Raw genomic sequence first — 27,911 nt, 5'->3', positions numbered from 1 at the left:
GGCATAAAGTCTGGTATGTGGGGTTTTGTGGGGGGGGGTTGCCATTTAAAATCATCAATAACTTTAATTCTCCAGACCGTTCTTTTTCGTTGTTGTTTTGTGTTTGTTTTTTGAAGAATGTTAAAGGGCACTTCAATACAGTTTCCCATTTGACCCGGAGTCAAAAGGAGTTTTGCCATGGAGAAAAAGCACTTTCAATCTTGCAGATTAGTGGCTGTGAAAGATGAGTCTCTTGAAGGTCAGAGGCATGATTCCAGCCCTTCAGCTTCCACAAATCACCATCAGCAAATCCTAAATCCAATCATCTCTCTTTCCAAAGAGCTTTCTCTGTAGTGACTTACTTGTAAATTAAGATAGTTGGTTTTAGTTATTGTCTTTTGGCTCTGGGCTAATAATATCTCTACCAGAATATTGACAACCAGGGCAGTACAAGCTACACAGGGGACCTAGCTTCTTTCTTAACCTAGCAATAAAAAGTAGATCAGTTACATTTTACCTTTTAGTATACCTGGATTCAGAAGAAAAGGATTTGTGAGTTTACCATTCCTCTTTTATTACCTCTTCCAAGTTTATTGGCTGGCATTCTACTCTAAGCTGTCTTCTGTCAGCCGTACCTTTACCATTACATCAAGGCTGAGAACATTGACCTTCTGGTCTGTCACCCTACTTTAGAATTTCTGTGCTTTGTCTGCACGATGATGGTAAAAGCCACAACCCATGAGCCGTATTTATTTTGTTACTGTCTGTGGAGAACAGCGTTCACTGCCCTGCTGGCCATCAAGTGCTCGGGCTGCATTCTCTTCTTTCCAGGTGCAACGTCATGACTTCAGATGCTTAACTGTGCAGTTAGCTTCAACTGCACCCCTTCCTGCCCCCAGATACTCAGGTAGGTCTGAGGCCCACCATTTCAGGGGGAGTGAGTACAAATTCTCAGTGGGTTAGAGGCTCAGATATCAAGGAAAAAACAGCTAACTGCTCTAAACTTCCGACCGACTCTCAATTTCCCCGCATTAAGCAGAGCAAACCTGGGAGTCAAAAGACCAGTAGGGGCCGGCAGGGCAGCGGACCTCGGTGTCCCGGCACTCCTCGCGCCTCCCGTCCGCAACCGCCCACTGCTCGGAGGCCGGACTCCTGCCCCTCACACCCACGCAGCCCGTCCATCGGCTGGACATCCATCAAAGGGGCCGCGGAGGCCGCCACCTCTACACCCCAGCAACCCGAACGCACGCCCAGAAGTGACTCAAAGCAGAGGAGGGGGCGGGGCCTTCGGCCGCACCCCTTCTCCTTTTCCCGCCTCCTTTGTTTCCTTCGGAGTCTCCATTGGCTGCTTGCCCTTGAGCCCGGGCGAACCGCGGGCCTGTGGTGAGAAGCGATTGGACGACGTCGCCGCCGCTCGGCCGGCGGCCCGCTCACGATTGGCCGAGGCGCCGCCGGGGGTTTGAATCGCAGCCCCGGTCTGGGAGGGTTCTGCCGAAGTGCCACGTTGGGCCCGGCTGCGGCGTGAGGAGCCGGCTTGGAACGCCGGCTGAGGCGGTGGCGCCGGGGCGCTGGCCGTTGGTGTCGTTGGGCGGCGCGGGGCGAGTCGGGAAGCTGGTCCGCGGGGTGTGCTGCGGCGCGCCCCGCGGCGGCAGCGGCGGCGGGTGGCTGTGGCCGGGCGGCGCTGCGGAACTTGGGCGGCGGCGGCGGCGGGTCCCGCCAGAGGGCGGCTCTGGCTGAGTGCGGAGGGGCCGGCGGAGAGCCCGGGGCAGCGGCTGAGGCGGGCCGCCGGCGGCGGGGGCCGCTGCCCCCGGAAGAGCCGGCCGAGATGCTGGCGGAAAACCTGGTGGAGGAGTTTGAGATGAAAGAGGATGAGCCGTGGTACGACCACCAGGACCTCCAGCAAGGTGAGGGCGCGATCGCCAGGCGGGGCCTGGTCTGGGCGGCTGACGGCTCGAGGCTACTCCTCCTGGCCGCGAAACTGTTAAAAAGTTGCTTTTGCTTGGGGCCCACCGATGCCAGGGGCGGGGTCTGGCGCTCACCTGGCGTTGGGACTGTCGCGCCTGCCCGTCCCACCCGGGAGGACTCCGCTTTGCGGGGCCCAGGCTTCTGCGCGGTAATCAGCATCAGCATCATCAGTATCATCAACACCACTACTGCGTGTGCAGTGCTAACCGGGCGCCAGGCACCGTTTGAAGCGCTCTCTCCGGATTAATTGATTTAATCTCCACGGCGTTCCTCGGAGCAGAGAGGGGTAGCTCCTTACCGGGCTCGTGCCCTGCTTCCTCTCCGCCTCTGGGGGGAACCACAGCCGGGGCTCCCAGCGAGTGTGAGCTGCTGCAGGTGTTAAGTCCCCGGCTGGCAGTGCTGTGTGGCAGGAACCGTGCCGAGCCCTTTGCACACATTTGATAGACACAATAACTCCGTGAGAGAGTAATTCGCGTTATCCCCATTTTTCAGATGGGGAAAGCGGAGGTTAAAGCGGCCAAATGACTTCCCTCAAGTTAGGTGTGGGAGCAAGTATTTTTTTAAACTAATTTTTATTGGAGTATAGTTGATTTACAATGTTGTGTTAGTTTCTGCTGTACAGCGAAGTATTTTTGAACCCACCCACTCAGAATGAGGAGTCATCATAGTCACTGCCCAAACCCTGTCTCTTCTTCACCACCTGGTTTACAGCTTTTTTAGTTGGTGTTCGACTGTTGGGGGCGAAAAAAAAACTGCTTCTGCAGAGTAGTTTACCGGATGCCAGGTGAGATGACTTGAGAGCACTTCTACCTCTGCCACTTACTTCATTTTGCACCCTAACTTTTTAGTTTAAAACAGGCATTCCTGTCTTGGCCTGTCTTGGATTTCTTGTCTCCAGAGAAAACCTTAGAGCGGCCCTCAGTTTGGAGCCAGTGCCACCCAGCTTTTGGCCTATTAATAGCAGGAACTTGCAGTTGGGAGACAGCGTTTGTGTGCCAGACACTGATGCGCCCTTCACACAGGTGCTCGTTTAATCCAACGAAGTTTCAGAGGTAGAAGTAGATACTGTTATTGGGGGAGCTAGGATTCCACTCCAAACTCCAGAGTAAACTTTCTCAACCACTATACTGAATCCTGAATAATCCTCAGGAATTGTATTCAGGCATCTTGTTTCAGCTGTTCTGTGTAAATCAACTTTTTCAGCTCTAACTTGCACAAAAAATTAACATCTCATTTAGTTGAATAGTAAATGGCCATGGTGTTTGTTCCTGCTAACCATTGAATTTGGGGGGAAGAAAGAATGTAGGCTTGAATGACTCGTACTTAGAAAAGAAACATAAGGAATTCTTTTTGGGGAAGGTGATTTCTTAAATCGATATGTCGTGGCCTGTCGCTTAAACCAAAGTAGTTTACCATTATGCTTTATATAGTCTAAGCTATTCAGTGGCTGCAGTGCAGTATCTGTCATCATGTTCACAGCGTCCACAAGTCAGATTTGTCTTACATTTTAACCTGTTTTCAGAATTCCCCCTAAGGATTGATGGCCTAGTTTGAAACTTTCTGCAGGATTTATGAGGCAGCCATTGTGCACTTGCAACATTTCCCTATAATAAATTAAGCAGTTTGTCCTATAATCAAAGCTAAATAGTTTTCTTTACTGTATTTAGAAAGTGTAGATCTGTATGGGCTTTTTTTTTTTTTAATCTAGCACAATACTTAGCACATAATAGGAGCTCGATTTTAACATTTGTTGAACTGAACTGAGGCACTCACACAGGATTATTGTTTTCATGGCTCTCTTCCATCAGGTGCCTTAGTCCACGCTGCACTTTCCCCCTGCGGGAGGTTGTTAGGAACAACTGGTTGTAATATTTCAATCTGCTGAGGAGCAAATGCAACATATTGGGGTTAGATGTGGAACTCTTTAACCTCTGATCGAAATGAAGTCATCAGGTGTTCAAGTTTAATGAAACCTTAAAGAGCACAGGTCCAAACCTCCTTAATGGCAATTTGCATTTGGAATTTGTTCTGTGCTTTTCAAAAGACTTCTACATCTGTTATCGCGATGGACTTTGACATAACCCTGTGTGTCATAACTTAGTTTAAGTGTGTAGTGTAGGAATAGATGTGAAATTCCAACAATCATAACTGTGAATATGGCCTGTAAAAGAAAGAAGGCTACAGTGTGAATAGAAGGGTATCTTTGTCCCAGTTTCATTAAATTATGTTAAAGAACTCCTAAACTTCTAAAGGATTTTTTTTTAATTTGTTCATTTCTCAAACATTTTCTTTGTTCTGTGCCAGCTGTGCATCCAGGCACTGGGGCCACAGTGCCCGTCCACAAGATAGGATAGGCAGGATCCTACTCACTGGCGGTCTCGGAACCTGTTGACTGGAGGAGAGCCACCTCCTGGTGTGTGCCTACTACATGTAGTGCCTGGCACAGGGCGAGCCCTCACGAGATAATTTTGCTGCTGAATAAAGTTTGGGAGCAGGTCTGTCCTCTTAGATTGATAAGCAGATCTAGTGGGATTTTATCAAGTGCAGACATATGTCTGTTCATTTTTTAACATCCTCACTATTAATTTTACTGAGAGAGCCTTGTTTGTAGAGAGCTGCTAAAACAACTAAGATCCTGTTCTCAAAGTCGTAGAACTACAGCTTTTTTTCCTTTAGCAACAGAAGCATTGTTTAAGTAGATTGAATCTCTATACCAAAGTTTGCTTGGGGCATTCTTTTTAAAAATGAAAATTGCTGAAAGTTTCTAACCTCGGAAGGCTCTGGCCTACCATTCATACCTTGTTAGAAACACATAAAGCTGTATGCAGGCAGAAGGAGAAAACCCTTTGCTTTTATAAAACACTTTGATGAAGAGACTGTCTTTTGTCAAAGAGCTGAGTTGGCACAGTGAGGACACTGACAGTGGTCTCTGAGGGTGAGATCCTTTCTGGGACAGCAGGAGCCTCCTGTGCAGGTAATGATGGTGCTACCTCTGAAATGTGCCCCTGAGAACAAGGTGAAAAGACTTAAGAGACTGGGTTTTCTTTTAGACCAGCTGCTATTTTAATTGTCATTTGGTGGGCTGTGCAAGCTTCGAATAAGGATTCGGGTTTCTACTATATGGTTCAGCAAATGAAATCTTAGTTTAAAGGAATCCTAAGATTTCTACTTCTTTTTAAGAGGAGTACATTTTCCATGTGAGCAACTAATTTGCTGAATCACTGGTCATTAAAACTGACACCATCATTTTTCTTGATGTTTATATTCAGGTTTTTTGCTTTCCCAATTGTAGTAACGTTGGCAACAGGGGTTGCACAGAAGCATCACCAAATGACGCATTTGTTTTGGTAATAGGAAAAGCTTTCAGCCTTAATGTTATTGAATTACTGCTAGAGACTACAGCTAACATGGGAATATGTCATCCTCGTGTTTTTTCAAAAACTGAAGTAAAATAAGAAAAATGTAATAGCAGTGGGATTTAAAGATTTCAGAATTCTGGAAGGAAGATCTTTTTTAAAAAATCACTTTGCCTAGAGCATAGGGCTGAGTAGAATATTCTGTTTAAAGCTAACAGTTTACACTGTTAAAATAGATTATTATCACTTGCAAAGACTGATTAGTGGAAGAATATTGAACATGAAGGTATTGAAAAGTTGCGGTTCTCAAGCCTGCAGTAAATCTGTGGTATTTTTAGTGGCTGCCTACGCCAGTTCAGTAGGATTTAGAAAAGGCAACCTCTTAATGAAAATCCTTATTGTAAGGTGAGATGAACAGGTGCATAAGGCTTCAAAACTATCTTGTTTCCTTTTCTTTTATATGTTAATTAAAAATAAAAGACATTTATTCTCCCATTCCCCCCGCTAATTTTTTAGAAAACTTTCTTGGGCTTACTGCCAGCTTTTGGCTCCTTTTGGTTATGGAAGCCAGATGCTACACAACAGGAAATAAACTTTTTTTTTTTCCTTAAGACCAAAAAAGACTCTTGTCTGTAAACTAACAGATGAAGTAATATCCTGTTATACAGTGTGGCTTCACAGACACTTTCTTGTAGTTGAGACTTGTTTCGCCAGGATTCTGTCCTAAACATCCTATGAAATATTTAGGAGACTGAGACTTCAGGTTACTGAGCCAGGCTGGGGCTTTGTTTAACTAGAAATAAGGATTGCGATAAGGACAAGTCTCAAATTCTTCTCTGTTTGCTGTTTACTAGAAGAGTGCTATACTTGGCATCTCTTTCTGCAGCAGCAGGAAAAGGAAAGCTGTTCCTGGCTGGTATTAAGTAGCATAGGTAGTTTCCTAACTGAGGAAAATAGCTGAAGTGGTCTCAAGTTAGTCTTTATTCTGGAAGCAGTTTTGGCTCAGGTTTTGATTGCTAGATAAGAATATCTTTGGTGAGTCTCGGGTCCTTCCCAGTGAGGAATTACTCACCGCTTTACAGCAGGCCAGGAGAGACTTAAGTAATGTCTAGGTAATGTTTATATGCTTTGTCCTTAGTAATTCATCGTGGTGGTTCCTGTGTGGGGCTGTGTATACACATTGCCTACCCTCTGAGTACAAAATAATTATTTCTGGAACGTCTCAGCTGTACTTAGTTCCTTTTTCACTTAATGAAAACAAGATATTAACTTGCCTGGGGTTGTAGATGCTTTCACTGGCAGCGCAGGCAGTAAAAGCCAAAGAGCTTAACTCTAGTTTCTCATTGCCATCCAGGAAAACAAGTGAAAAGATTAAGTACCTCAGCTAGGAAGATTTGTACTCCCTGCCTTAAACAAAGAAGTATATGGACATCTCTGTCAATAGACTTAAAATTGTGTGGATATGGATCATAGAGAATTGGGATGATGGTGAAAGTTAGAATTGACAGTGGTTTATCTTTTGCTTGTGACTCACCATGTGGATTTGGTCAGGTTGATTAGCATCGGCTAACTACCTTGAAAAGATATAAAAAATTAATGTCTCTTAAATGCTTTGAATGGTTTGTAAAGGGTTTTATGTCTTGTGAATACAAGATGTTATTTCATAGACTTGATATCTGAAGCCTTAAGTTCATTAGTAGACATTGTTAATATTTAAATCACAAGAGAATGTATTTTAACACCTATCTAACAAAAGTATAAGGTTTTATTTTAAATGGGTGTAAAATGTTTTAAAATAGTGGTGTTTGGTGGGTTTTGCGGCTTTGTTTTTCCCTAAGGAGGGAAAACTAACCAAGCACAATGCTAATTATGCACTCAGATGGACAGTACCAGGTAACAAAGGTGGTTGCTTTTCTTTTACCACTTATTCTAGGTTAAGTTTTTTTGTTGTTTTTTTTTTTTGCGGTACGCGGGCCTCTTACTGTTGTGGTCTCTCCCGTTGTGGAGAACAGGCTCCGGACATGCAGGCTTGCGGCCACGGCTCACGGGCCCAGCTGCTCCGCGGCATGTGGGATCTTCCCGGACTGGGGCATGAACCCGTGTCCCGTGCATCGGCAGGCGGACTCTCAACCACTGCGTCACCAGGGAAGCCCTAGGTTAAGTTTTAATATTGGTGTAAAGAATAATGTTAAACCTTATTTGTCAGCCTCTAAAAATTGTTTTAAAATCATATGTGGCGAGGTTCCCTGTTTTCATAATGAGTAATAATAAGTATATTTTTGACACTAAGTGAAATGACTTTCCATCATACTTAGAATAAAATATAAACTTTCTTTCCCGTGGCCAATAAAATTTTGTGTGATCTGATCCCTGCCTACTCCTCCAGCTTGCATACCACTCTCCTGCAGTGTGCTTCCGTCACACTGGCTTTATGTTGGGCTGTGCAGTGTGCCAGGTTCTTTCCTGTCTTAGGGCCTCTGCCTGGCGTTTACAAGGTGATATCCTCCTCCTTCAAACTTTAGCTAAAACATCTCCTAAGAAAGACTTTCCTCGTGACCTCCCTTTCTGAAGTAGATCCTTTGTACATTATCACCACACCCAGAGAGGTTTTTTCCTTTTTCTCTCTTGCATACCACATGCAGTTGATTAACAAATCATTTTAGCTCTACATTCAAAACATATCCAGAATCCTACACCTCTATTCATCTCCATCTCTGCCACCGTAGTCTAAGCCACCACCTTCTCTCACCCAGATGATTGCAATATCCCTGTCACACTCCCTCCACCTTCGTCCCTTTCCATCTATTTACACAACAGCCAGAGAGAGTGATCGTATGAAAAGCCTTCACTGGGTTCCATGGAGCCCCTCTTTGTCTCCTACTGCCACACACACACACACCCACATACCACACACACACCCACACACCACACACACACACACACACACACACACACCCCACACACACACACACACACCCCTCAGGCCTCATTGGCCTCCTTATTGGCCCCAGTCATGCTTGCCAGGTTTGCCTCTGCCTGAATTCCGGTCCCCTAAGTAGATCTACGTGGGTCACGTATTCAGTTCCTTCACATCTTGAGTCTTATGTCACCCTTGTCGCCTGTTCTTTTTATATATATATATATATAAATTTATTTTTGGCTGTGTTGGGTCTTCCCTGCTGCACGCAGGCTTTCTCTAGTTGCGGTGAGCGGGCGCTACTCTTAATTGCGGTGCACAGGCTTCTTATTGCAGTGGCTTCTCTTGTTGTAGAGCACGGGCTCTAGGCACGCGGGCCCAGTAGTTGTGGCACACGGGCTTAGTTGCTCCGTGGCATGTGGGATCTTCCCGGACCAGAGATCGAACCCGTGTCCCCTGCATTGGCAGGCGGATTCTTAACCACTGTGCCACCAGGGAAGCCCTTGTCACCTGTTCTTAAATTTCAACCTCCCACATCCGTACTCTTCCTGCCCCCTTTCTTCTTCTTTTTTTTTTTCTTTAGCACTTTTTGCTATCTAGTATATATTTTTTTCATGCTGTTTCTCCCAATAGAGTATAAGCTCCATGAAGGCAGGGAATTTTTTAGCTGAGTTTATTCCTGTATCCCCAGAACAGTGTCTGCTATTATTGAATTATGCATACATGTATGGAAGCACAGTGTTTATCACAGTTTGCACGTTTATTTACTTACTTGCTGTCTGCCTTTCCCCATTAATCTGGGAGTGTCAGGAAAGCAGGAAATTCATCCATTTATTCACCATTCTAGCCAAATCTTAGCATGGTGCCTAGCAACAAAATCATTCATTTGTGAATCAATGAATACCAATAATAACTTTGCCTGTGTATTGCAGCTTAGTTTGTAAAGTAAGTAAATTATTTCATTTGATTTTCAGAATCATATTGACAGGACAGTCATCTCTCTACACAAAACACTAAATGTAGGGACTATATTGAAAGTTAACCTGGTAAATGGCAATCAGAACTGGACCCCAGACCTTCCTACTCAGTTCAGTGCATTTCCCACTATATCAAAGGACCTCTCAAAGAAATTTACTATGCAGATAAGTGTTTCAGTCATCTATGTTAGAACTATTGTCCTTTTTTTGTATCACTAAATTTTTATTTCTGGGATTTATAACAAATCCTGTCTTACGTGCCTATATGCCTAAGAAGAGAGAGCTTTGAAAAATAAGGTTTAGAAAAGAAATATGCTTCTTTGCTAAATGAAAGTATGAGCCATGACTGAGTTACCACACAAACTGTACTTCTGCTTTGCTTATCTGGTTTGCTCATCTTGGAGAAGGACATGAAGAGAAACAGATAAAAATGAGAGAGACCTGTGGCAGTGTTCTTATCACTGATGTATCAATAGTTTTCCTTTTTGTGACTTAATTTTTAGTCCACTTAGGAGGCCAGGATCTGTAACAACACACTTTGCTTTGACAGTTGCATTCACAGCAGCCAGATTCCTGGGAACTTTAGAGACTATTGAAAGGTTTGCCTGTACTTTGGCTTAACAGTCCATCCAGAAAAGTAGACAATCAGGATATGATTAAGTCCAGTCCATTAGCAAATAATTGTGATCTTAGATGTCACAATCCTGAATGATCATTCCTAAAGAAATGAATATCACTATTCTTCACGTCTTACAAGTGAGGGTACATCAAGAGTACATTACCTAGTAAAAGGCCCTAATACAACCGACTTTTAAGTAGAATCCAGGTTTCCTTCTGTGCCATTCCACCTTCCATTGGGATCTGACTTAAACTTTATATGTGGGGTTAGGTCTTGTTTCATTCTTAAAATAAAGGACTGGGTTATGTAAAATGTTAAGGTGAGATCATTTGCACTATTCTAAGATTTACTTGTTGTGCTAGATCTCCAACTTGCTGCTGAGCTTGGGAAGACATTACTGGATCGGAACACAGAGCTGGAGGATTCTCTTCAGCAGATGTACACAACCAATCAGGAGCAGTTCCAGGAAATTGAGGTAATTTACTCAGCGGGAGAGTTACCTTTGAGGTGTGGCCTGTCGCTGCTCTAGCGCCAATTGTATTCTACTAAAATAACACTTGGAATTAAAAGCGGTGTTTAATTTCTAATATACACTTTTTTTAGAATAAAGAACCATTGGGAAGTGTGTGGAGGTTGACTTTTACTTTCTTTAAGCTTTCCCAACATGTAAGTCTGCTGTGATGAGAGAAATTTCTCTCTTCACCCTTGGTGAAGTATACTAGAAGTAAATGGTGCAGTATTTACAAGTATGTGAAGCAAAGTAAAGCTGTGAATATTATACTTAGTTTTTCACTTTTTTCTTTTTAAAATGAATGATGCAATATTTGAGATATGCGAAGAGGTACAAGAGAATAATACAATGAACACTCGTGTATCCACCAAGCAGATTAAGAAAGAAAACCATCCACATTGTTGAGACTCCCTCTATAACCCCTCCTTGGCTGCATCCCCTCCCCCTAACAAACACCATCCTAAATTTGATGAAAGATTTAAAAATTGTAGTACCGCATTTCGTAATATGAAAGATGCTAGATTACCAGATTAAAATGGAGGTGCTGTCTTGTACATAGTCCCATTAAAGTAGCCCAGTTATGTGTAGGTCAGGTGACTGTAAAGATGCTAGTTATGGATATTAACCAAACAGTTGTCCTGTTAGAACACTTCATGCCCCAAACTACCATCCCACCCCCAAAAAGCATTGCACTTAAATTACAGCTCCTTCTCCTCAAATTGGTGCAGTAGAACCAGGACTCTTATGTCTATGTGCAGAAAAATATAAAAGACCTTAGAACACAGAAGCCATTCATCATGATCAGAACTTACTGAGCTCTGATTATATATGGAACCAGGTGCTAAAAATGCAAAGACGTGGAATAACACTGTCCTTGACTTCAATCAAAATTACACAGATTTCAGTTTTTGAATACAAATAAGCCTATCATCAAAACTAAGACAAATTTACTATTTCAGTATCCTTAATTTTACATAGTAACCATAATTAAGATGCATACGGTAGATTTCCCTCCCCCCTTCATCAGGATTTATGAATTTAGCCAATGATGTGACTGAAATATACCTTTATAATTCTAGGAAGGTGTATCTTATAATGATATTGAAGTCACCAGCTATCATTTTTGGTATATTCTATATCAGAAGAGCATAGAACATGCCATACCCAAAATGGAATAGAATTGGGCAGAAATCTAAAAATGCAGGAAAACCAGGCATTTTAAAACTATTAAACTAGCCAAATGTCATACATGATCAAGGAACTCATTCCTGTTTTGCTTCATAGACGTCGTTTTTCAACTCATTGGAAAATTTCATAGAGTGGTCCTAGGGCATATACATGAAGATCACCGCATACCGTGAGATACATTTATTTGTATTTGGGTAGAAACATAGTCTTAATACATTGTATTGATGTTTTCCATGAAAGCGCCTATAAATCACTATAACTCAATACTATAATGCTTATTTTAGGACATTTTTCCAAATATAGATGAAAAAAGTCCAAATATTTGTATAATTAGAGAATGATGCCTATTTGTTACTATAGGAGATGACAAACACAGTTACTTTATGATCTAAGTTACCTGTCTTTCTACCTTTATTTTCTTTTCTGTGGTATTGAAGATGATTAAACAGTTGAAACAGATCATTGACATTCTGAAAAAAATCCAAAGATCTTTGAAGAGTCTCCAAATCTACAAATAATACTCCACTATCTAAAGTCTTCTGTAAGATTTTTTTTTCCTTAAAAAATGTTTGTAATCAAGCTTTTACACGGATGTGGTCCCTTGGCCCCTGCAGTCACCTCTCCCCAACCCCCAATTCTTATAAGATGTTGAAAAGCATAATAAAAATGAAGTATCCAGGTCAGACCTTAATGATTAAATAAATATACAATTAAATATATGTATAAAGCTAATTAAATAAATTTAGCCTGGATTACTTCCAGAAACATTTCCATGGATCTCTTGTTTCTGTAACAGAGCACGTGGTCCACTGGTTCATAGATCCAAGCATTGTAGCCTTCAACATTTCACTCTTTATCCAAAGCTGTTTTTTGACTAAGAACAACACTGTCTTAGATTTCTTCTCTGCCATTACGGCTGGCTTTCTTCTTTCTTTCTTTTTATAAATCACTTCCTGAAAGTCAATAGGAATGGGATGAAACAGGGAGATGAAATGGCAATTCTGGCTAAGCCCGCTTATCAGCCAGAGGCCTCCCACAGACCAGCCTTACTGCCTGTTTGGTTCACACCTGGGCCCAGGCAGACTTGCAGATCACAACAGACTTCCAAGGTCTCCCTCCAGTAGTCTACAACAAGGAAAGCCTGATGCTCTTGTAAAAGTAACCAGGCAGTTGAAGAACCTAATTCTGTACTAAAAGATGACCCTTGCAATAGGTATAGTGCCTCTTATCATTATATCCTTTCAGAGCCCCCTAAACTTTATAAGGACTCTTTCCTTAACTCAAACCTTATGTTTTTTTTTTCTCTTTTTTTTTTTGAAATATACATACAGAAAAAGGCACAAATGCTAAGTATATAGTTCAGAGAATTTTCATAAACATACCCATGCAGCCAATACCCAGATAAGAAATGAGAACATTACCAGCTCTTCCAGTCACCACGCCCCCTAAACAGCACTCTAACACCCTAGATTAGTTTAGCCTGTCTTTGAACTTTACACAAATGGAATCACTTGTACAAGTTTTAAACTGACTTCTTAGAATGTTTATTGGGAGTTTTCCTGATTCGAAAAGTAATACATGATCATTTTTTAAATTTAGCAAAATACAGTTGAAAACCAAAAAGTAAGCTCTTATCCTACCAGCCCAGAGAAATTTTAAATCAGCCAGAAAATGGTCTTGGAACAAGCTACTCTGAGTAGATGAAGAATGTGCAGAACCGGTGAAAACGCTAGGATAAAACCCCCAAAACTATACAAAATTAATGCACAGAAATCTCTTGCGTTCCTATACACTAATGATGAGAAATCTGAAAGAGAAATTAAGGAAACACTCTCATTTACCACTGCAACAAAAAGAATAAAATACCTAGGAATAAACTTACCTAAGGAGATAAAAGACCTGTATGCAGAAAACTATAAGAAACTGATGAAAGAAATTAAAGATGATACAAACAGATGGAGAGATATACCATGTCCTTGGATTGGAAGAATCAACATTGTGAAAATGACTATACTACCCAAAGCAATCTACAGATTCAATGCGATCCCTATCAAATTAACAATGGCATTTTTCACAGAACTAGAACAAAAAATTTCACAATTTGTATGGAAACACAAAAGACCCTGAATAGCCAAAGCAATCTTGAGGAAGAAAAATGGAGCTGGAGGAAGCAGGCTCCCTGACTTCAGACTATACTACAAAGCTGCAGTAATCAAGGCAGTATGGTACTGGCACAAAAACAGAAATATAGATCAATGGAACAGTATAGAAAGCCCAGAGATAAACCCATGCACATATGGTCACCTTATCTTTGATAAAGGAGGCAAGAACATACAATGGAGAAAAGACAGCCTCTTCAATAAGTGGTGCTGGGAAAACTGGACAGCTACATGTAAAAGAATGAAATTAGAACACTCCCTAACACCATACACAAAAATAAACTCAAAATGGATTAAAGACCTAAATGTAAGGCCAGACACTATAAAACTCTTAGAGGAAAACATAGGCAGAACACTCTGTGACAAGTCACAGCAAGATCCTTTTTGACCCACCTCCTAGAGAAATGGAAATAAAAACAAAAATAAACAAATGGGACCTAATGAAACTTAAAAGTTTTTGCACAGCAAAGGAAACCATAAACAAGAGGAAAAGACAACCTTCAGAATGGGAGAAAATATTTGCCAGCGAAGCAACTGATAAAGGATTAATCTCCAAAATATACAAGCAGCTCATGCAGCTCAATATCAAAAAAACAATCCAGGGGCTTCCCTGGTGGCGCAGTGGTTGAGAGTCTGCCTGCCGATGCAGGGGACACAGGTTCGTGCCCCAGTCCGGAAAGATCCCACATGCCACGGAGCGGCTGGGCCCGTGAGCCATGGCCACTGAGCCTGCGTGTCCGGAGCCTGTGCTCCACAATGGGAGAAGCCACAACAGTGAGAGGCCTGCGTACTGCAAAAAAAAAAAAAAAGAAAAAAAAAAAAATCCAACCCAAAAATGGGCAGAAGACCTAAATAGACATTTCTCCAAAGAAGATATACAGATTTCCAACAGACACACGAAAGGATGCTCAGCATCACTAATCATTAGAGAAATGCAAATCAAAAGTACAATGAGGTATCACCTCACACTGCTCAGAATGGGCATCATCAAAAAACTCTACAAACAATAAATGCTGGAGAGGGTGTGGAGAAAAGGAAACCCTCTTGAACTGTTGGTGAGAATGTAAATTGATACAGCCACTATGGAGAACAGGATGGAGGTTCCTTAAAAAACTAAAAATAGAACTACCATACGACCCAGCAATGCCACTACTGGGCATATACCCTGAGAAAACCATAATTCAAAAAGAGTCATGTACCGCCATGTTCATTGCAGCACTATTTACAGTAGCCAGGACATGGAAGCAACCTCAGTGTCCATCAACAGGTGGATGGATACAGAAAATGTGGCACATATATACAATGGAATATTACTCAGCCATAAAAGGAAACGAAATTGAGTTATTTGTAGTGAGGTGGATGGATCTAGAGTTGGTCACACAGAGTGAAGTCAGTCAGAAAGAGAAAAACAAATACCATATGCTAACAAATATATTTGGAAACAAAAACAAAAACAAATGGTTCTGAAGAACCTAGGGGCAGGACAGGAATAAAGGCGTAGATGTAGAGAATGGACTTGACACGGGGAGGGGGGAGGGTAAGCTGGGACGAAGTGAGAGAGTGGTATATATACTACCAAATGTAAAATAGATAGCAAGTGGGAAGCAGCCGCATAGCACAGGGAGATCAGCTCGGTGCCTTGTGACCACCTAGAGGGGTGCGATAGGGAGGGTGGGAGGGAGGGGATATGGGGATATATATATATATATATGTATAGCTGATTCACTTTGTTATACAGCAGAAACTAACCACTGTAAAGCAATTATATTCCAATAAAGATGTTAAAAAAAAATCCCCCAAACTGTGACTCATTATGGAAATAGACAACTAGGAAACTGTGAAAGGATATTTTCTCAGTGGAACTACAAGTATGCTTTCAAAGACTGTTAACAGGTTTCAAACAGTCCTCATAAAAATTAGTATTTTGTTAGGCATTGTTTTTAATGTAAAAAAAAGATTAAACGTTGAAAGTAATGATTGGCTTCAGAGATGCCTATAACCTGTGTGGCTTTTACTTAGCGTCTAATTTTTCAAGATTCTAGAGCAAGTTTTTCTCTCCTGAATGAGGGGGTGGAGAGAAGCTTTGCAGAGTAATGAGATCTGACACATCAGACACAATCGGATTCTCGTAAAGTTTTCTACAATTGTGTGAGCAGCCCACAGTCTTGTGTTTCTGTTGCTTCTCTGCTTGGAAACCTGCATTATCCCCACAGGAGTCAAAGAAGTCTGGCCTTAGAGGTGTCCCTTCTTTCAAAAGCTCACGTCATCCTCGGAGATTTTAAAGCATTTTGTGCTTCCCCTATGACATTTATCGATATTCTATTATATATTACACTTATTTCTTGATTTGTTTTATTCTGTTTCTCTCCCCCCGCCACCTCCCCATTTTCCGTTGCAACATTGAAGGCTGTTGCTGTGTTTATTCATAGTCTTTGGAACATAGTAGGTAATCACTGAATACCTGTTCAAATCAGTATCTTAACAGAAGACAGGTAAGCAGTTTACGAAGCACTTCCTAAACTGTGGGTTTCCACCTCTGGAGATTTTGAAAGGATGTGGAAGGAGCTCTGGCCTCAGTGTTAGGATGTTCAGACTTAAGCCCTTAATTCTATAGCAAATAGCTGGACTTTAGGCCTGTGAATTACCTTTCAGATCCTGTTTGCTCTGCTGTGTACTGGTGATAAGAATGCTTGCGTGACATTGGTACAGAGTTGTTCTGAGGTGATGAGATTATGTGTGTGTATATATTTTGGACAGTATAAATTGTTGCACAGTTTATCCGTGTGTTTTAAGAATTTTAGTAATGAAAGAATCTTAATTCTGAAAAAAATAAATCCTTTTCAATTATTGGAAAATAGATCTTAAGAACAAGCCAAGCTTTTAATAGTGAGATTATAGGTGGTTTTTATTTTCATATTCATACTTTTTACTTTTTTCCTAAATTTCCTTCAGGGGAAATACAATATTTTAATCAGGGGAAAGAAGTTTTTCAAAGGTAATGGGAAATATTTCTTCAGTATTGTGGAAGGTCATTTCGATACTAAATTCAGAGGATTTGGGCTGTAATCCTTAATATAAGAATAATCCCAACACTGCATAAAAGCTGAATTTCCATTCCATTCCTTATGAGTTTTTAGTTTGGTTGTGTCTGTCTTTTCCAGCATTCCAGGTCAGGGTTCTACAGTTGCAAACAGGTGTTAATAGAATCCTGCTGGCCTTTTTCAAAAGTTTGCCTCAGTTGTAAAGGTGGCCTATTTATAGCTTTTTCACATAACCTGAACCTTTTACTCCTAGTTGAGGCGACATTCTGTACAAATTCTAAGACAAGTGGGAGATAACCCACGGAACTTAAACTTTGACACTCTTGCCTATAAGTGGACATTTTTGCCTGTGTTTTTGCTACCCCCATGTTCCCCTCCCTCCACTGTTTAGCTTAAATATCCCCTCATCACCCACCGCTGTTTAATATGACAAATACTTTTGTACTCGATCTCTTTTTGGCACTTGAATTTTAGGATCTTGTCAGTCCAGACAGGTTCATTTGAGGCTATGATCAAAGATTCTGAATTGAGAAAACCAGAACATGAGAAGCATAGCCATACCTTTAAATGAAGGGTAGAAAACAAGCTAACCCATTTCCTTGTAGAATCAGAAAAAATTTGATTAAATACTAATTTGAAGTTTTAGAGGCCAAGCCTTAAAGCAGTGTCTGACTACATGGATTCTGATTCTCTGGCCTCACATCAATACTTGCTGAGAGAGCTAAAAATTTTTCTTTTAAGTTGCTGACCAATTTAGTCAGATTTCTTTGTTAGGTAACCTATCACAGATTCTTGGAGAAGTGAAGGGCTTTTCTGATTAGTTTTGATTTAATCATAATAAGATTAAACTCCTACCACGTGAAAGCAAGCTTCCTGCCATTCTTTAGATTGTCCTTAAAGCCAAGTCCTCTAAGACCAAAATATCACAAGTTCTTCCTAAATGGTTTCATTGTGGTTTTTATCCCCTACAGGTTTTTATATATCAAATGAGGGGGACCTACTGCAGTTTTCTAAACAGCCTCTTTGTACTTATTTACACATTGACTTATTTCCTTTATGTCGGCCACGACTCTAATTTGAATATTATATCTTTAAAAAGGGACACATCTTGGGGCCCATGTAAGAGAGACTGGTAAAAAATGTCTCTTTCAGATTGCTGAGGCATAGCTGTGCCATGGGAATAAACACAGAGAAATTGTCCATAAATGGAGCAAGAGGGGAAAGAATTAGTATCTATTAGGGCCTTTTCCCAAAAGGGCTATAGCCAAAGCCATTCTCAAACTCTTTGAAAGAAGGCTCTCGACATTCCAGCAGTCTGAGTTGTGGTACCAAGCATGATGAGCTGTTGTGAAGAGAGGTCTAGAAATTGCCATTAGCCAGTATTTTTTAGTCCCTATTGTGTATCAAGAATTGTGCTAAATGGACTAGATGTATAAGAGCCTTACCTTCTTCAAGGAGGGTTAGGAAGACTATGACATTAACAAGTAAGCAGTTTGGTTGTTTATTATTAAGTGTGAAGTGTTTTGAGGGAAATTAATAGAGTGCCTTGGGAGTGGTGTTGCTTTAGACGGGGTGGTCTAGAAAGGCTTCTGAAGCCTCTATGTTTGCATGGAGGCCTAAAGGATAATCTTGAGTTTTTTGGCCATCTTTGTGCTGTGGATCCCTTTGGCTATCTCGTGACTCTAAGATGAACCTCTTAAAATACATAAAATACATAAAATTACAGAGGGAATCGGTTATATTGAAATGACTATCAAAATATTGAAAAAATAAATTTGTGATATATTAATATGTGTTTATTAATTCATTAAATACCAAGATCTAATAGCAATCTAAAAACTGTCATTTCAAATAGTGATGAGGTAAGTCAAGATTTCTGCAGCCACTATCATGTGCTATGGAAACATCTGTGATTCCTGTAAGTGATGAAGTCCTGAGTACTCCTCATACTACTGGTGGTTTGTTGCCTCCATTCATAATTGAAGAAAATGCTAAATTTCAGTTAGAAGTTAGTGAAAATGAAGGTGTAACTTTTCTCAACCCGTGGACCTCAGGTCAAGGGCTGCTGGATTAGATGGAGCCAGCCAGGAAAGGCGAGGCCCCTGGGAGAGGGGAGATTGGGTAATAAAGGCCCTAAAGGAAGGGGGAGCTTGCCTTAAAGGGAGGCAACTCCACAATTTCAAGATAAAGGTACCCCCTGAGGGTGAAATAAGGACTACATATGAAGCTGGAAAAACCATTTAAGAGATGGGAAAATGTTAACACTGAAACATATTAAGGAATTGTTGGGGTTTTTTAAAGTGTGATTGGAATTGTGGTTAAAATGAGGTCTTATTGCTTAGAAATATATAAATATGTATACTTAAGATGTCTTGGATTTGCTTTAAATTGATTGGGGAATGAGGGGAGTGGAAAAGTAGAGATGAAACAAGATTGCCTATTGATAATTGTGAAACTGGATGATGGATAGATGAGGGTTCATTAAACCATTTTTCTGCATTTATATATGTTTGAAATTATCCATTTTAACAAGTTTTTTTTTTGCTGTACATGGGCCTCTCACTGTTGTGGCCTCTCCCGTTGCAGAGCACAGGCTCCGGACGTGCAGGCTCAGCAGCCATGGCTCACGGGCCCAGCCGCTCCGCGGCATGGGGGATCTTCCCGGACCGGGGCACGAACCTGTGTCCCCTGCATTGGCAGGCAGACTCTCAACCACTGCGCCACCAGGGAAGCCCCATTTTAACAAGTTTTTAAAATGCAGTAGTTAAGATTAGCCACCTGTAGAGAATCAGTATTTGGGTGGACTGAGAGTTTAGGAAGGAGTACTCAATTATATAAGTAGTATATAATTTCAGGGAATTATGATTGTAGGAACATGTCAAAATACAACATGATAAAGAATGCTGTTGCGATACAGTTAAAATATAGCCTAATTTTTGTGAATAACTGCAACTAAATTAAGTCCTAAGAAGGGAAATGGTATACATTAAGCTTAAGAATCATTTCGATCCAAGTGAATGTTTATGTCTCCTGGACCCAAGAGAAAGAGAGACATTGGGTTGGGGGAGGGGAGGCTTCCAGCATTTTCTATGTCCAAGATCAACATTTCTCTAATAAGTGTGATCCATGGACACTTGCACTAACATCACCTGGGGTTTTTACTAAAAATGCAGAATCCTGGCTCTACCCCAGTCTCATTGACTCAGAATTTTAGGGGAAAGGGGCCCAGATTCCTATACTTCAATAAATCCCCCAGTTGAATTTTAGCACATGTAAAGTTTGAAAACGCATAACTGTAGATAAGGATGAAATAGCTACTCTTATCGAGCAATTTTACCATTTGCGAGATACCATGCTGAACCCTTCCCTCATATTAACCTCACAGCAACCTTGTGAGGTAGGTGATGAGGAAATCTCACCTTAGAAAAACTAAGTTACTTACGGGAGGTCACCCAGTTAGCAATGGCAAAGTAGGACTTCAAACCAAATTCCAACCCCACAGCCTGTGCTCTTAGCTTCTGTGCTGCTGCCTCCCATCAGACCATCTCTCTTCTCTGATCCTGTGCCCACCAAGACTTGGCGTCCCACCTGCCCTCTGTGGGGCAAATGTGTCCTACGGAGGATGTGACTGTTCCAATCACTAGGCAGGGACAGCTCCTGTGGTAACTTAATAATTAGTGTCTGGTCTGTGCATTAGACTTTTTTTAGGTTGTTGTGAATCAGTCCCAAAGAATACTTGAGATCTTATACTTGACATAAAGTAGCTTGCAAAATTTCTGCAGCTATTATATACACTCCTATGTTCTGAACCTTTTTCTACTCCAGTATTCCGAAGAGATTGAAAACATTCCCTACCAGTGACAGGAATCTACCAGAATATTGACAGCCAGAGGGCAGGATTACAGGCACACTTCTAGGAGAAGCTGGTGGGGATTGAGGGAGTGAAGAATAAACATAGGCTTTTACAGGGGCTATGCTGCGTGCTCGCTCCATCTCATTTAATACTTTCAATCCTACAAGGTAGGTACTAATGGATCCACAATTTATTTTCAGTTCTGAACCCGAAAAGCTCTGTAAAAACAAGATATTTTTCTTAAGTAGGCAACAAGTTCATTTGACAGCAAACCCTGACCTGAACTCATGTGAGGCTGTTTATAATCTTTATTCATACTTTTGATGAGAATATCAATGCTTGATAACAGAGTGCTACCCAACCCTCGCTGGGATGTTATAAAGTGTGTGTTGTCTTCCTAAAATTTAAAGAATTTTCCAAAACACTCTTGGCCAAGAGTTTCAGATGAGAAGGTATGAGAATTAAGTGTTTTCTCAACACGTTGCTACCGAGCTATGTAACTAGTTTGAAAAAAGGCCTCATATACTTTTTTCAACTCTGCCATACCACTGCCATTTAAAGAGCCCATTGAAAGTCATATAGCCCTTTCTTTGAAAGAAGTCTGTGAAAGAAGTCTGTTAGCTTTGTAAATACTTGTATAGGTATGTAAGAGAAGCCTCAAGAAACGTATTTTTAAAGTCATGTCTGGTCTATTACCATTTGGTCATTGGTAATGCTTCAGACCTACCTTTTTCCTCTTTCTGGTTTTGCCCCAGGGAAATATTGTGACTATTTCATTTGGAATATATACTGTCTTTCATCCTCTTCAGGTGGAGTTGAGTCGGAGGGGAAACAAGGAAACGTAACATTGAGGCATTAAGGTTGTGACTATTCCCCTTTATCCTTGGCCATTTAGAAAGCAGTCTTAGCAGTACCAAAATAAATAATCTGGCAAGTTTCTCACAAATAAGGAGGATTATGGTGACAACATTCTCACAGAATTAAAAGTATCTTTGAATAATATTAAGTTAAAATATCTTTTTCTGGTTAAATCAATACTTTCTCCCTGTTCTTTGTCCAGAATGTCTCACCCAGAGGGAAAAAAATTAAATTTTTTTCAAACAAAAATCATCTAAAATCCTCCTCTTTAGGCTTTTCTTATGTCTATAAAACATATTTTTGTTTAAACATTGATCATGTATTCCATGCTTTTTCTCTTGTGGGATTATCGTGTCTCACTTAGATTTTCCTGTCAAATATTAATTTTATGTGTGTTTTGTGCTTTGTAAGAGTAGAAGAGCCTTATGATACACGAGATGTTGGTGAGCTTTAGGGAAACTAAGCGTATAAAGGATGGCTTGTACTCAGTTCTTACTAAGGAAAGTAGTTTGAGATTTAAATTTCTTCTTTTCATAAAATAAACCTGTGGTATTGTGGTATAATGAAAATCATATATTTGACCTTTGTCCCCATGTCCTGGTGTAGCGCTCCTAAGTCCTTTGGGATTTCCTGATTGCCAGAGGGACCAACCACATGATTAGAGGGTTAGAACTTTCAGCCCAATCCCCAACCTCTGGAGAGGGGTCAGGGACTGGAGATTGAGTTCATTCACCAGTGGCCAGTGATTGAATGAATCATGTCTGTGCAGTGAAGCTGGGTTTCCGGGTTGGTGAGCACATGGATGTGCTGGGAGGGTGGTGCATCTGGAGAGGGCAAGAAAGCCCCGCACTGCTCTCCACCCCCATCCCTGCCCTACGCCTCTCTTCCCTTTGGCTGTTCCTTAGTTGTATTCTTTAGAATAAAGCAGTAAGTGTAAGTAAATCCCTTTCCTGAGTTCTGTGAGTCGTTTTAGCGAATTACTGAACCTGAGGGGAGGTCACGGGAGCCCCCAGATTTATAGCTGGTTGTTTGAATGTACGGGCGATCCCTGGGACTTGACAGCAGCGCCTGAACTGGGGGCGGTTCTGTGGGGCTGAGCCCTCATAGCTCCAGTAGTTAGTGCCAGAACTGAATTGAATTGTGGGATGCAGTTGGTGCTGGAATGCTGCAGGTATCTTATCTGTTTAACGTGTAAACTGGTCACAATCATCTCTTCCAGTATCTGACCAAGCAGGTGGAGCTCCTGCGGCAGATGAATGAACAGCACGCAAAGGTTTATGAGCAATTAGATGTCACAGCAAGGGAACTGGAAGAAACAAATCAAAAGCTCGTTGCTGACAGCAGGGCCTCACAGCAGAAGATTCTGAGGTAAAGTTTTTAGAATCTATTGAAGAAGCCCTAGGAGAAGTCATTTACTATCAACTAGAATAGAACATGGCTGTAGTGGGTTTGGGTCAATATGGGGCAAGGTTTAATTTAATTCTCTGTGGAGAATAGAGATTAAATAGAAGTCTTTTCCAATTATGCAAGCCCAGTTTGAGTGGCTGGCAGCTAATCTCTCCTCACTGCTTACGCCCTTAATTTAATATGACAAGCAGCAACTGGCTTCTGTCTGTTCCTCACAGTCTGACTGAAACAATTGAATGCCTACAAGCCAACATTGATCACCTCCAGAGCCAAGTGGAGGAGTTGAAGTCATCTGGCCAAGGGAGGAGCCGGGGGAAGCATGACCGGGAGAAATCGGCACCCAGCTTCTCGTCTCTGAAAGAGCTGTATGACCTCCGCCAGTAAGAGCCTGCCTTTCCATGGCATTTGCAAGCAGGAGTGCATCTCGTGTCACTGACACATTCCGGATTCCAGCAGATTAAAAGTACCCTTTTAGGAAATGCCACTTGGCTATTAGACCACCGGTGGTTTGAACAAAACCACTTAATTTAAACATACAAATGATTGAGTTCTTGAGTATTAGTAATTCGGTGAACACTTATTTTTGAAAGTCTCGTGTATTTTAGTGCTTTTAATGTGTTAAATCTTAATTTAAAATAAGGTGCAGTACTTCTGATATACTACAGATTTTGGGGTTGTATTTCACATTCCAGTGAAGAAAAAAATGGAAAATTCAGTAAAACAAAAGTCCAGGCAAACAAGGTTTTTTTGCCTGCAGAAATGCCTTTACAATATAGAGTTCTAAGATTGAATCTTTATTTAGGAACTATTTCTTGAGCACCTGTTGCAAGGCAGGTGCTAATGCCAGATGTGAGGAGTGGTGAGCAAAACAGACAAAGTTCCTGCCCTCGTGGAGGTTTCAGTCTCATGAAGAGGCAGATAAGCAAATAACCACACAAATAAGTACAGTTACAAGTTGCCTAGGAGTCTGAAGAGGCGAGAGACCAGCCCGTGCACTTGGTGGTCCTCAGCGTTGACCGTTCACCAGGTCACCTGTGCAGCTTTTCACACTGCCAAACCAGCGACTCCCTCAGGCCTAATAAGAATCTCTAGGTGTGAGGAAAAGACTGCCTAGGTGTTTCTGATATGTGTTTGTGGTTTAAAAATCGCTGCAGCAGTGGTTCTGTCTTAGCTGTATATTATGAATCACATAAAGAGCTTTACAAAAAAAAAAAAAAAACTCAAGTCCAGGTGGCAGACCAGCTACGTCAGAATCTAGGTGGGTGGGACCCAGGCTTCAGTATTTTTTAAGACTGCCCAGGTGATTCTAATCTGCAGCCAACACTGAGCACCACTGGCTGTTCTGATTTCCTTGAACAGTATCAGTCATACAGCTGATCTTTGGGAATGGATGTTCTGTAGTTTTTTCTTTTTTTTTTTTTTTTGCGGTACGCGGGCCTCTCACTGTTGTGGCCTCTCCCGTTGCGGAGCACAGGCTCCGGACGCGCAGGCTCAGTGGCTATGGCCCACGGGCCCAGCCGCTCTGCGGCATGTGGGATCTTCCCGGACCGGGGCACGAACCCTTGTCCCCTGCATCGGCAGGCGGACTCTCAACCACTGCGCCACCAGGGAAGCCCTGTAGTGTTTTTTTTTTTTTTTACATCTTTATTGGAGTATAATTGCCCTGTAGTATTTTTAATGTTTAAAACAAAAATTAGTCACAGAACTTGTGTTTTCTCACGTGTTCATTTTAGCCACTGCTCTAGTGTGGAATAGGCAAAACATCATTCACATCACAGCTCCTCAAAAACAGGGAGTTGAAAAAAATCATCAGTCTCCCTCTTTGCATTCTCAGTTGACCTGTGTAATAGATTCTTGCAACATTTTCCCCAGGCACTTCGTGTACGATCATGTGTTTGCCGAGAAGATCACTGCCTTACAGCAGAGCCCTGATGAAGAAGAAAACGAGCATTTGAAGAAAACAGTGACAATGCTGCAGGCCCAGCTGAGCCTGGAGCGGCAGAAGCGGGCGACCGTGGAGGAGGAGTACGGGCTGGTGCTGAAGGAGAACAGCGAACTGGAGCAGCAGCTGGGGGCCGCGGAGGCCTACCGAACCCGTGTGCTGGAGCTGCAGGCCGACGTGGCGGAGATGCGGCAGATGTTGCAGTCGGAGCGCCCTTTTGTGAATGGGGTTGAGAAGCTGGTGCCAGACTCTCTGTTTGTCCCTGTCAAGGAGCCCAGCCAGAGCCTGCTGGAGGAGATGCTCCTGACCATGCCCGAAGCGCACAGAAAGCCTCTCAAGCGCAGCAGCAGCGAGACGGTGCTGAGCAGCCTGGCGGGCGGCGACATTGTGAAGGGCCACGAGGAGACCTGCATCCGGAGGGCCAAGGCCGTGAAGCAGAGGGGCATCTCCCTCCTGCACGAGGTGGACATGCAGTACAGCACCCTCAAGGTGAAGTACGAGGAGCTGCTGAGGAAGTGCCAGCAGGAGGAGGACTCCCTGGCCCACAAGGCTGTGCAGACCTCCAGGGCCAAGGACCCGGCCGCAGTGAACGCCCAGCCCGAGCCTGGCACCCTTGGCTGGGAACCGGCCTCGGTCACCCCAGAGCCCATCAGTTGCCCCACCACCTCGACACCACCAGAATACAAAGTGCTTTTTAAGGAGATCTTTAGTTGCATCAAGAAAACCAAACAGGAAATAGACGAACAGAGAACAAAATACCGATCTCTCTCTTCTCATTCCTAAGTGAACCGCCAGCTCCACCACTAATTGGCCTGTTTCCTATCACCTCTCTCTCCCACTCACACAAGTGTGTGTAGACCCCAAACCTGATACTGCTCCTGACGTCTGCCTCATTGCTTTGCTTACTTAGCAGATGCATACAGCGAGGGAGGAAGGTGGGCACCGGCGGCAGTTGTATAATCGAGTTCCATTTAAGCTCCTCAGTAACTCCCATGACAAACTGGCCTCTGGCTGGCGTGACAATTAGGTTGCGATTCCTTGAAAAACCCCAGGACCAGTGGAGGGAAAATATGTGCTCCTGGAGAAGTAGGCCTGGAGTAACTGTAGTATATAGTGTGCATGTATATGTGTGTGTGTGTGTGTGTGTGTGTGTGTGTGTATATATATATATATATATATATATATATATATATATGTAGTGTATATTATATAGGGGAAAGGGCAGAGCTGAAACAAAGCTAAGGCAATTCCTACTGCCTCCTTGCTTAACTTCTCAAAACTATGTAGAAGTCAGATGGCTGCCAAGGGAAAATCTCTTTCGCAAACACTGTTGGATACTGTGAATTCATTAAGAAGAATGTTCAGGAGAAAGCAGGGGTCTAATCCAAAATACGTGGCATTAACAAATACTCCAAGCCTTTGAGTTGGTTACATGGGCTACCGGTTGAACTGTGACTGACAGGTAACCCTAATAACATTTTAGTCTAACTGAATACCAAACTAAAAGGGCAGGCTCTGGTTGGCCCAGTTAGCTTGTTAGAGCCCTGGAGGGCCTCTTCCCCACATTCAAATATTTTTACTCAAAGCTGTAGTGGTTAGGATAGGCAAATCATTCTTTTCTTAAATTCAGGCTGAAGGGGCGCGATGAACCCGTACCCGCACTGTGCCGTCTGAGCTGGCCAGCCTGCCAGCCTCAGGCTGCTCTCCTCACTTCCTGCCATTCCTGTAAACGTTTGTGACTTGCTGCAGAAATTCCTATCTGCCACTTTATTAAACAGTGTTGATGTCCTGACTGGAAATAACACTCATCCTCTCACTTGCATACTTTTGCATACTTTTAATTTAAAACTATTTAAGAGAACTGAGGTCCCATTTATTGTGTATATTTTTCTAAAAACCAAATAAAACTACCTATGAAAATGAACAAATGGATCAATTGCTTGTTATTTTAAGCTTAAGCCTTTTCGCTGTTATTACCAACTTTTCTTCTTCCAACAAATCTCTCTGGGAAGAACTGAGTGATTTTTTTTTCCATTTCCATTTTTTCCCATTCCTTGGAATTGTGTAATAGCACAAATTCTGTTCATACTGATAAATGTTCATTAAAATTACTATATGATTTAAAAACATTTTCAAATTTATATGCTGTATATAATTTTCACTATTTTAGAAATGTCAGGCTTGGTTCTGAATTAATAGCATTTGACTAGGTAATTCTCAAAACATTTGATCATTCAGTCATAGGAAAGACATTTTACAGTATTCAGATGTTAAAATGAGCATTGAATCTAATTTTGCTCAATGGCAAAACTGGATTGATGGGGTAAAACATTATTTTTTCAAACAGTACAAAGAGATTGTAAAGTAAGTTGTCTCATCTTCCCTGACCTCCCAACCTTTCTTCCCAGAATCAACTGGTTACCAGTTTGTTGGTATATCCTTACAAGTGTGCTCATTATCATCCCTTTTTTCTTTTTTTCTGGCTGCGTTGGGTCTTAGTTGCTGCGCGTGGGCTTTTCTCTAGTTGTGGCGAGCAGGAGCGGGGGCTACTATTCGTTGCGGTGCGCGGGCTTCTCGTTGCGGTGGCTTCTCTTGTTGCGGAGCATGGGCTCTAGGCACACGGGCTTCAGTAGTTGTGGCTCGCGGGCTCAGTAGTTGTGGCTCGGGCTCTAGAGCTCGGGCTCAGTAGTCGTGGTGCATGGGCTTAGTTGCTCCGCAGCATGTGGGATTTTCCTGGACCAGGGATGGAACCCACGTTCCCCTGCATTGGCAGGCAGATTCTTTTTTTTTTTTAATATATATAATACGTTCCCATATTTCTTCCCGCCTGCGTCTCCCTCCCTCCCACCCTCCCTATCCCACCCCTCCAGGCGGTCACAAAACACCGAGCTGATCTCCCTGTGCTATGCGGCTGCTTCCCACTAGCTATCTACCTTACGTTTGGTAGTGTATATATGTCCATGCCTCTCTCTCGCTTTGTCACCGCTTCCCCCTCCCCATAGCCTCAAGTCCATTCTCTAGTAAGTCTGTGTCTTTATTCCTGTTTCACCCCTAGGTTTTTCATGACATTTTTTTTCTTAAATTCCATATATATGTGTTAGCATACGGTATTTGTCTCTCTCTTTCTGACTTACTTCAC

General features: G+C 42.2%; 1 protein-coding gene across 1 annotated transcript; it reads left to right on the top strand.

Moving 5' to 3' along the window:
• The first annotated feature begins 1,530 nt into the window (after positions 1 to 1,530).
• On the top strand, positions 1,531 to 26,684 carry CDR2 (cerebellar degeneration related protein 2). The gene is made up of 5 exons (XM_060033069.1): positions 1,531 to 1,883; positions 10,176 to 10,288; positions 22,643 to 22,791; positions 23,049 to 23,210; positions 24,703 to 26,684. Exons 1-5 carry the CDS (start codon positions 1,805 to 1,807, stop codon positions 25,553 to 25,555), a joined length of 1,356 nt encoding a protein of 451 aa, XP_059889052.1. The 5' UTR covers positions 1,531 to 1,804; the 3' UTR covers positions 25,556 to 26,684.
• Positions 26,685 to 27,911: the final 1,227 nt, after the last annotated feature.

The sequence above is a fragment of the Delphinus delphis genome, chromosome 15, assembly GCF_949987515.2.
Source record: "Delphinus delphis chromosome 15, mDelDel1.2, whole genome shotgun sequence".
Lineage (NCBI taxonomy): Eukaryota > Metazoa > Chordata > Mammalia > Artiodactyla > Delphinidae > Delphinus > Delphinus delphis.
The sequence above is the reverse complement of the archived record's forward strand: the minus strand, read 5'-3'. Positions and strand labels throughout refer to the sequence as shown.

Coding starts and splice junctions, on each gene's coding strand:
- CDR2 (XM_060033069.1), top strand. CDS start 1,805: ATGCTGGCGGAAAACCTGGTGGAGGAGTTTGAGATGAAAGAGGATGAG. Junction 1,884..10,175: donor CCACCAGGACCTCCAGCAAG/GTGAGGGCGCGA, acceptor TTGTTGTGCTAG/ATCTCCAACTTGCTGCTGAG. Junction 23,211..24,702: donor GAGCTGTATGACCTCCGCCA/GTAAGAGCCTGC, acceptor CATTTTCCCCAG/GCACTTCGTGTACGATCATG.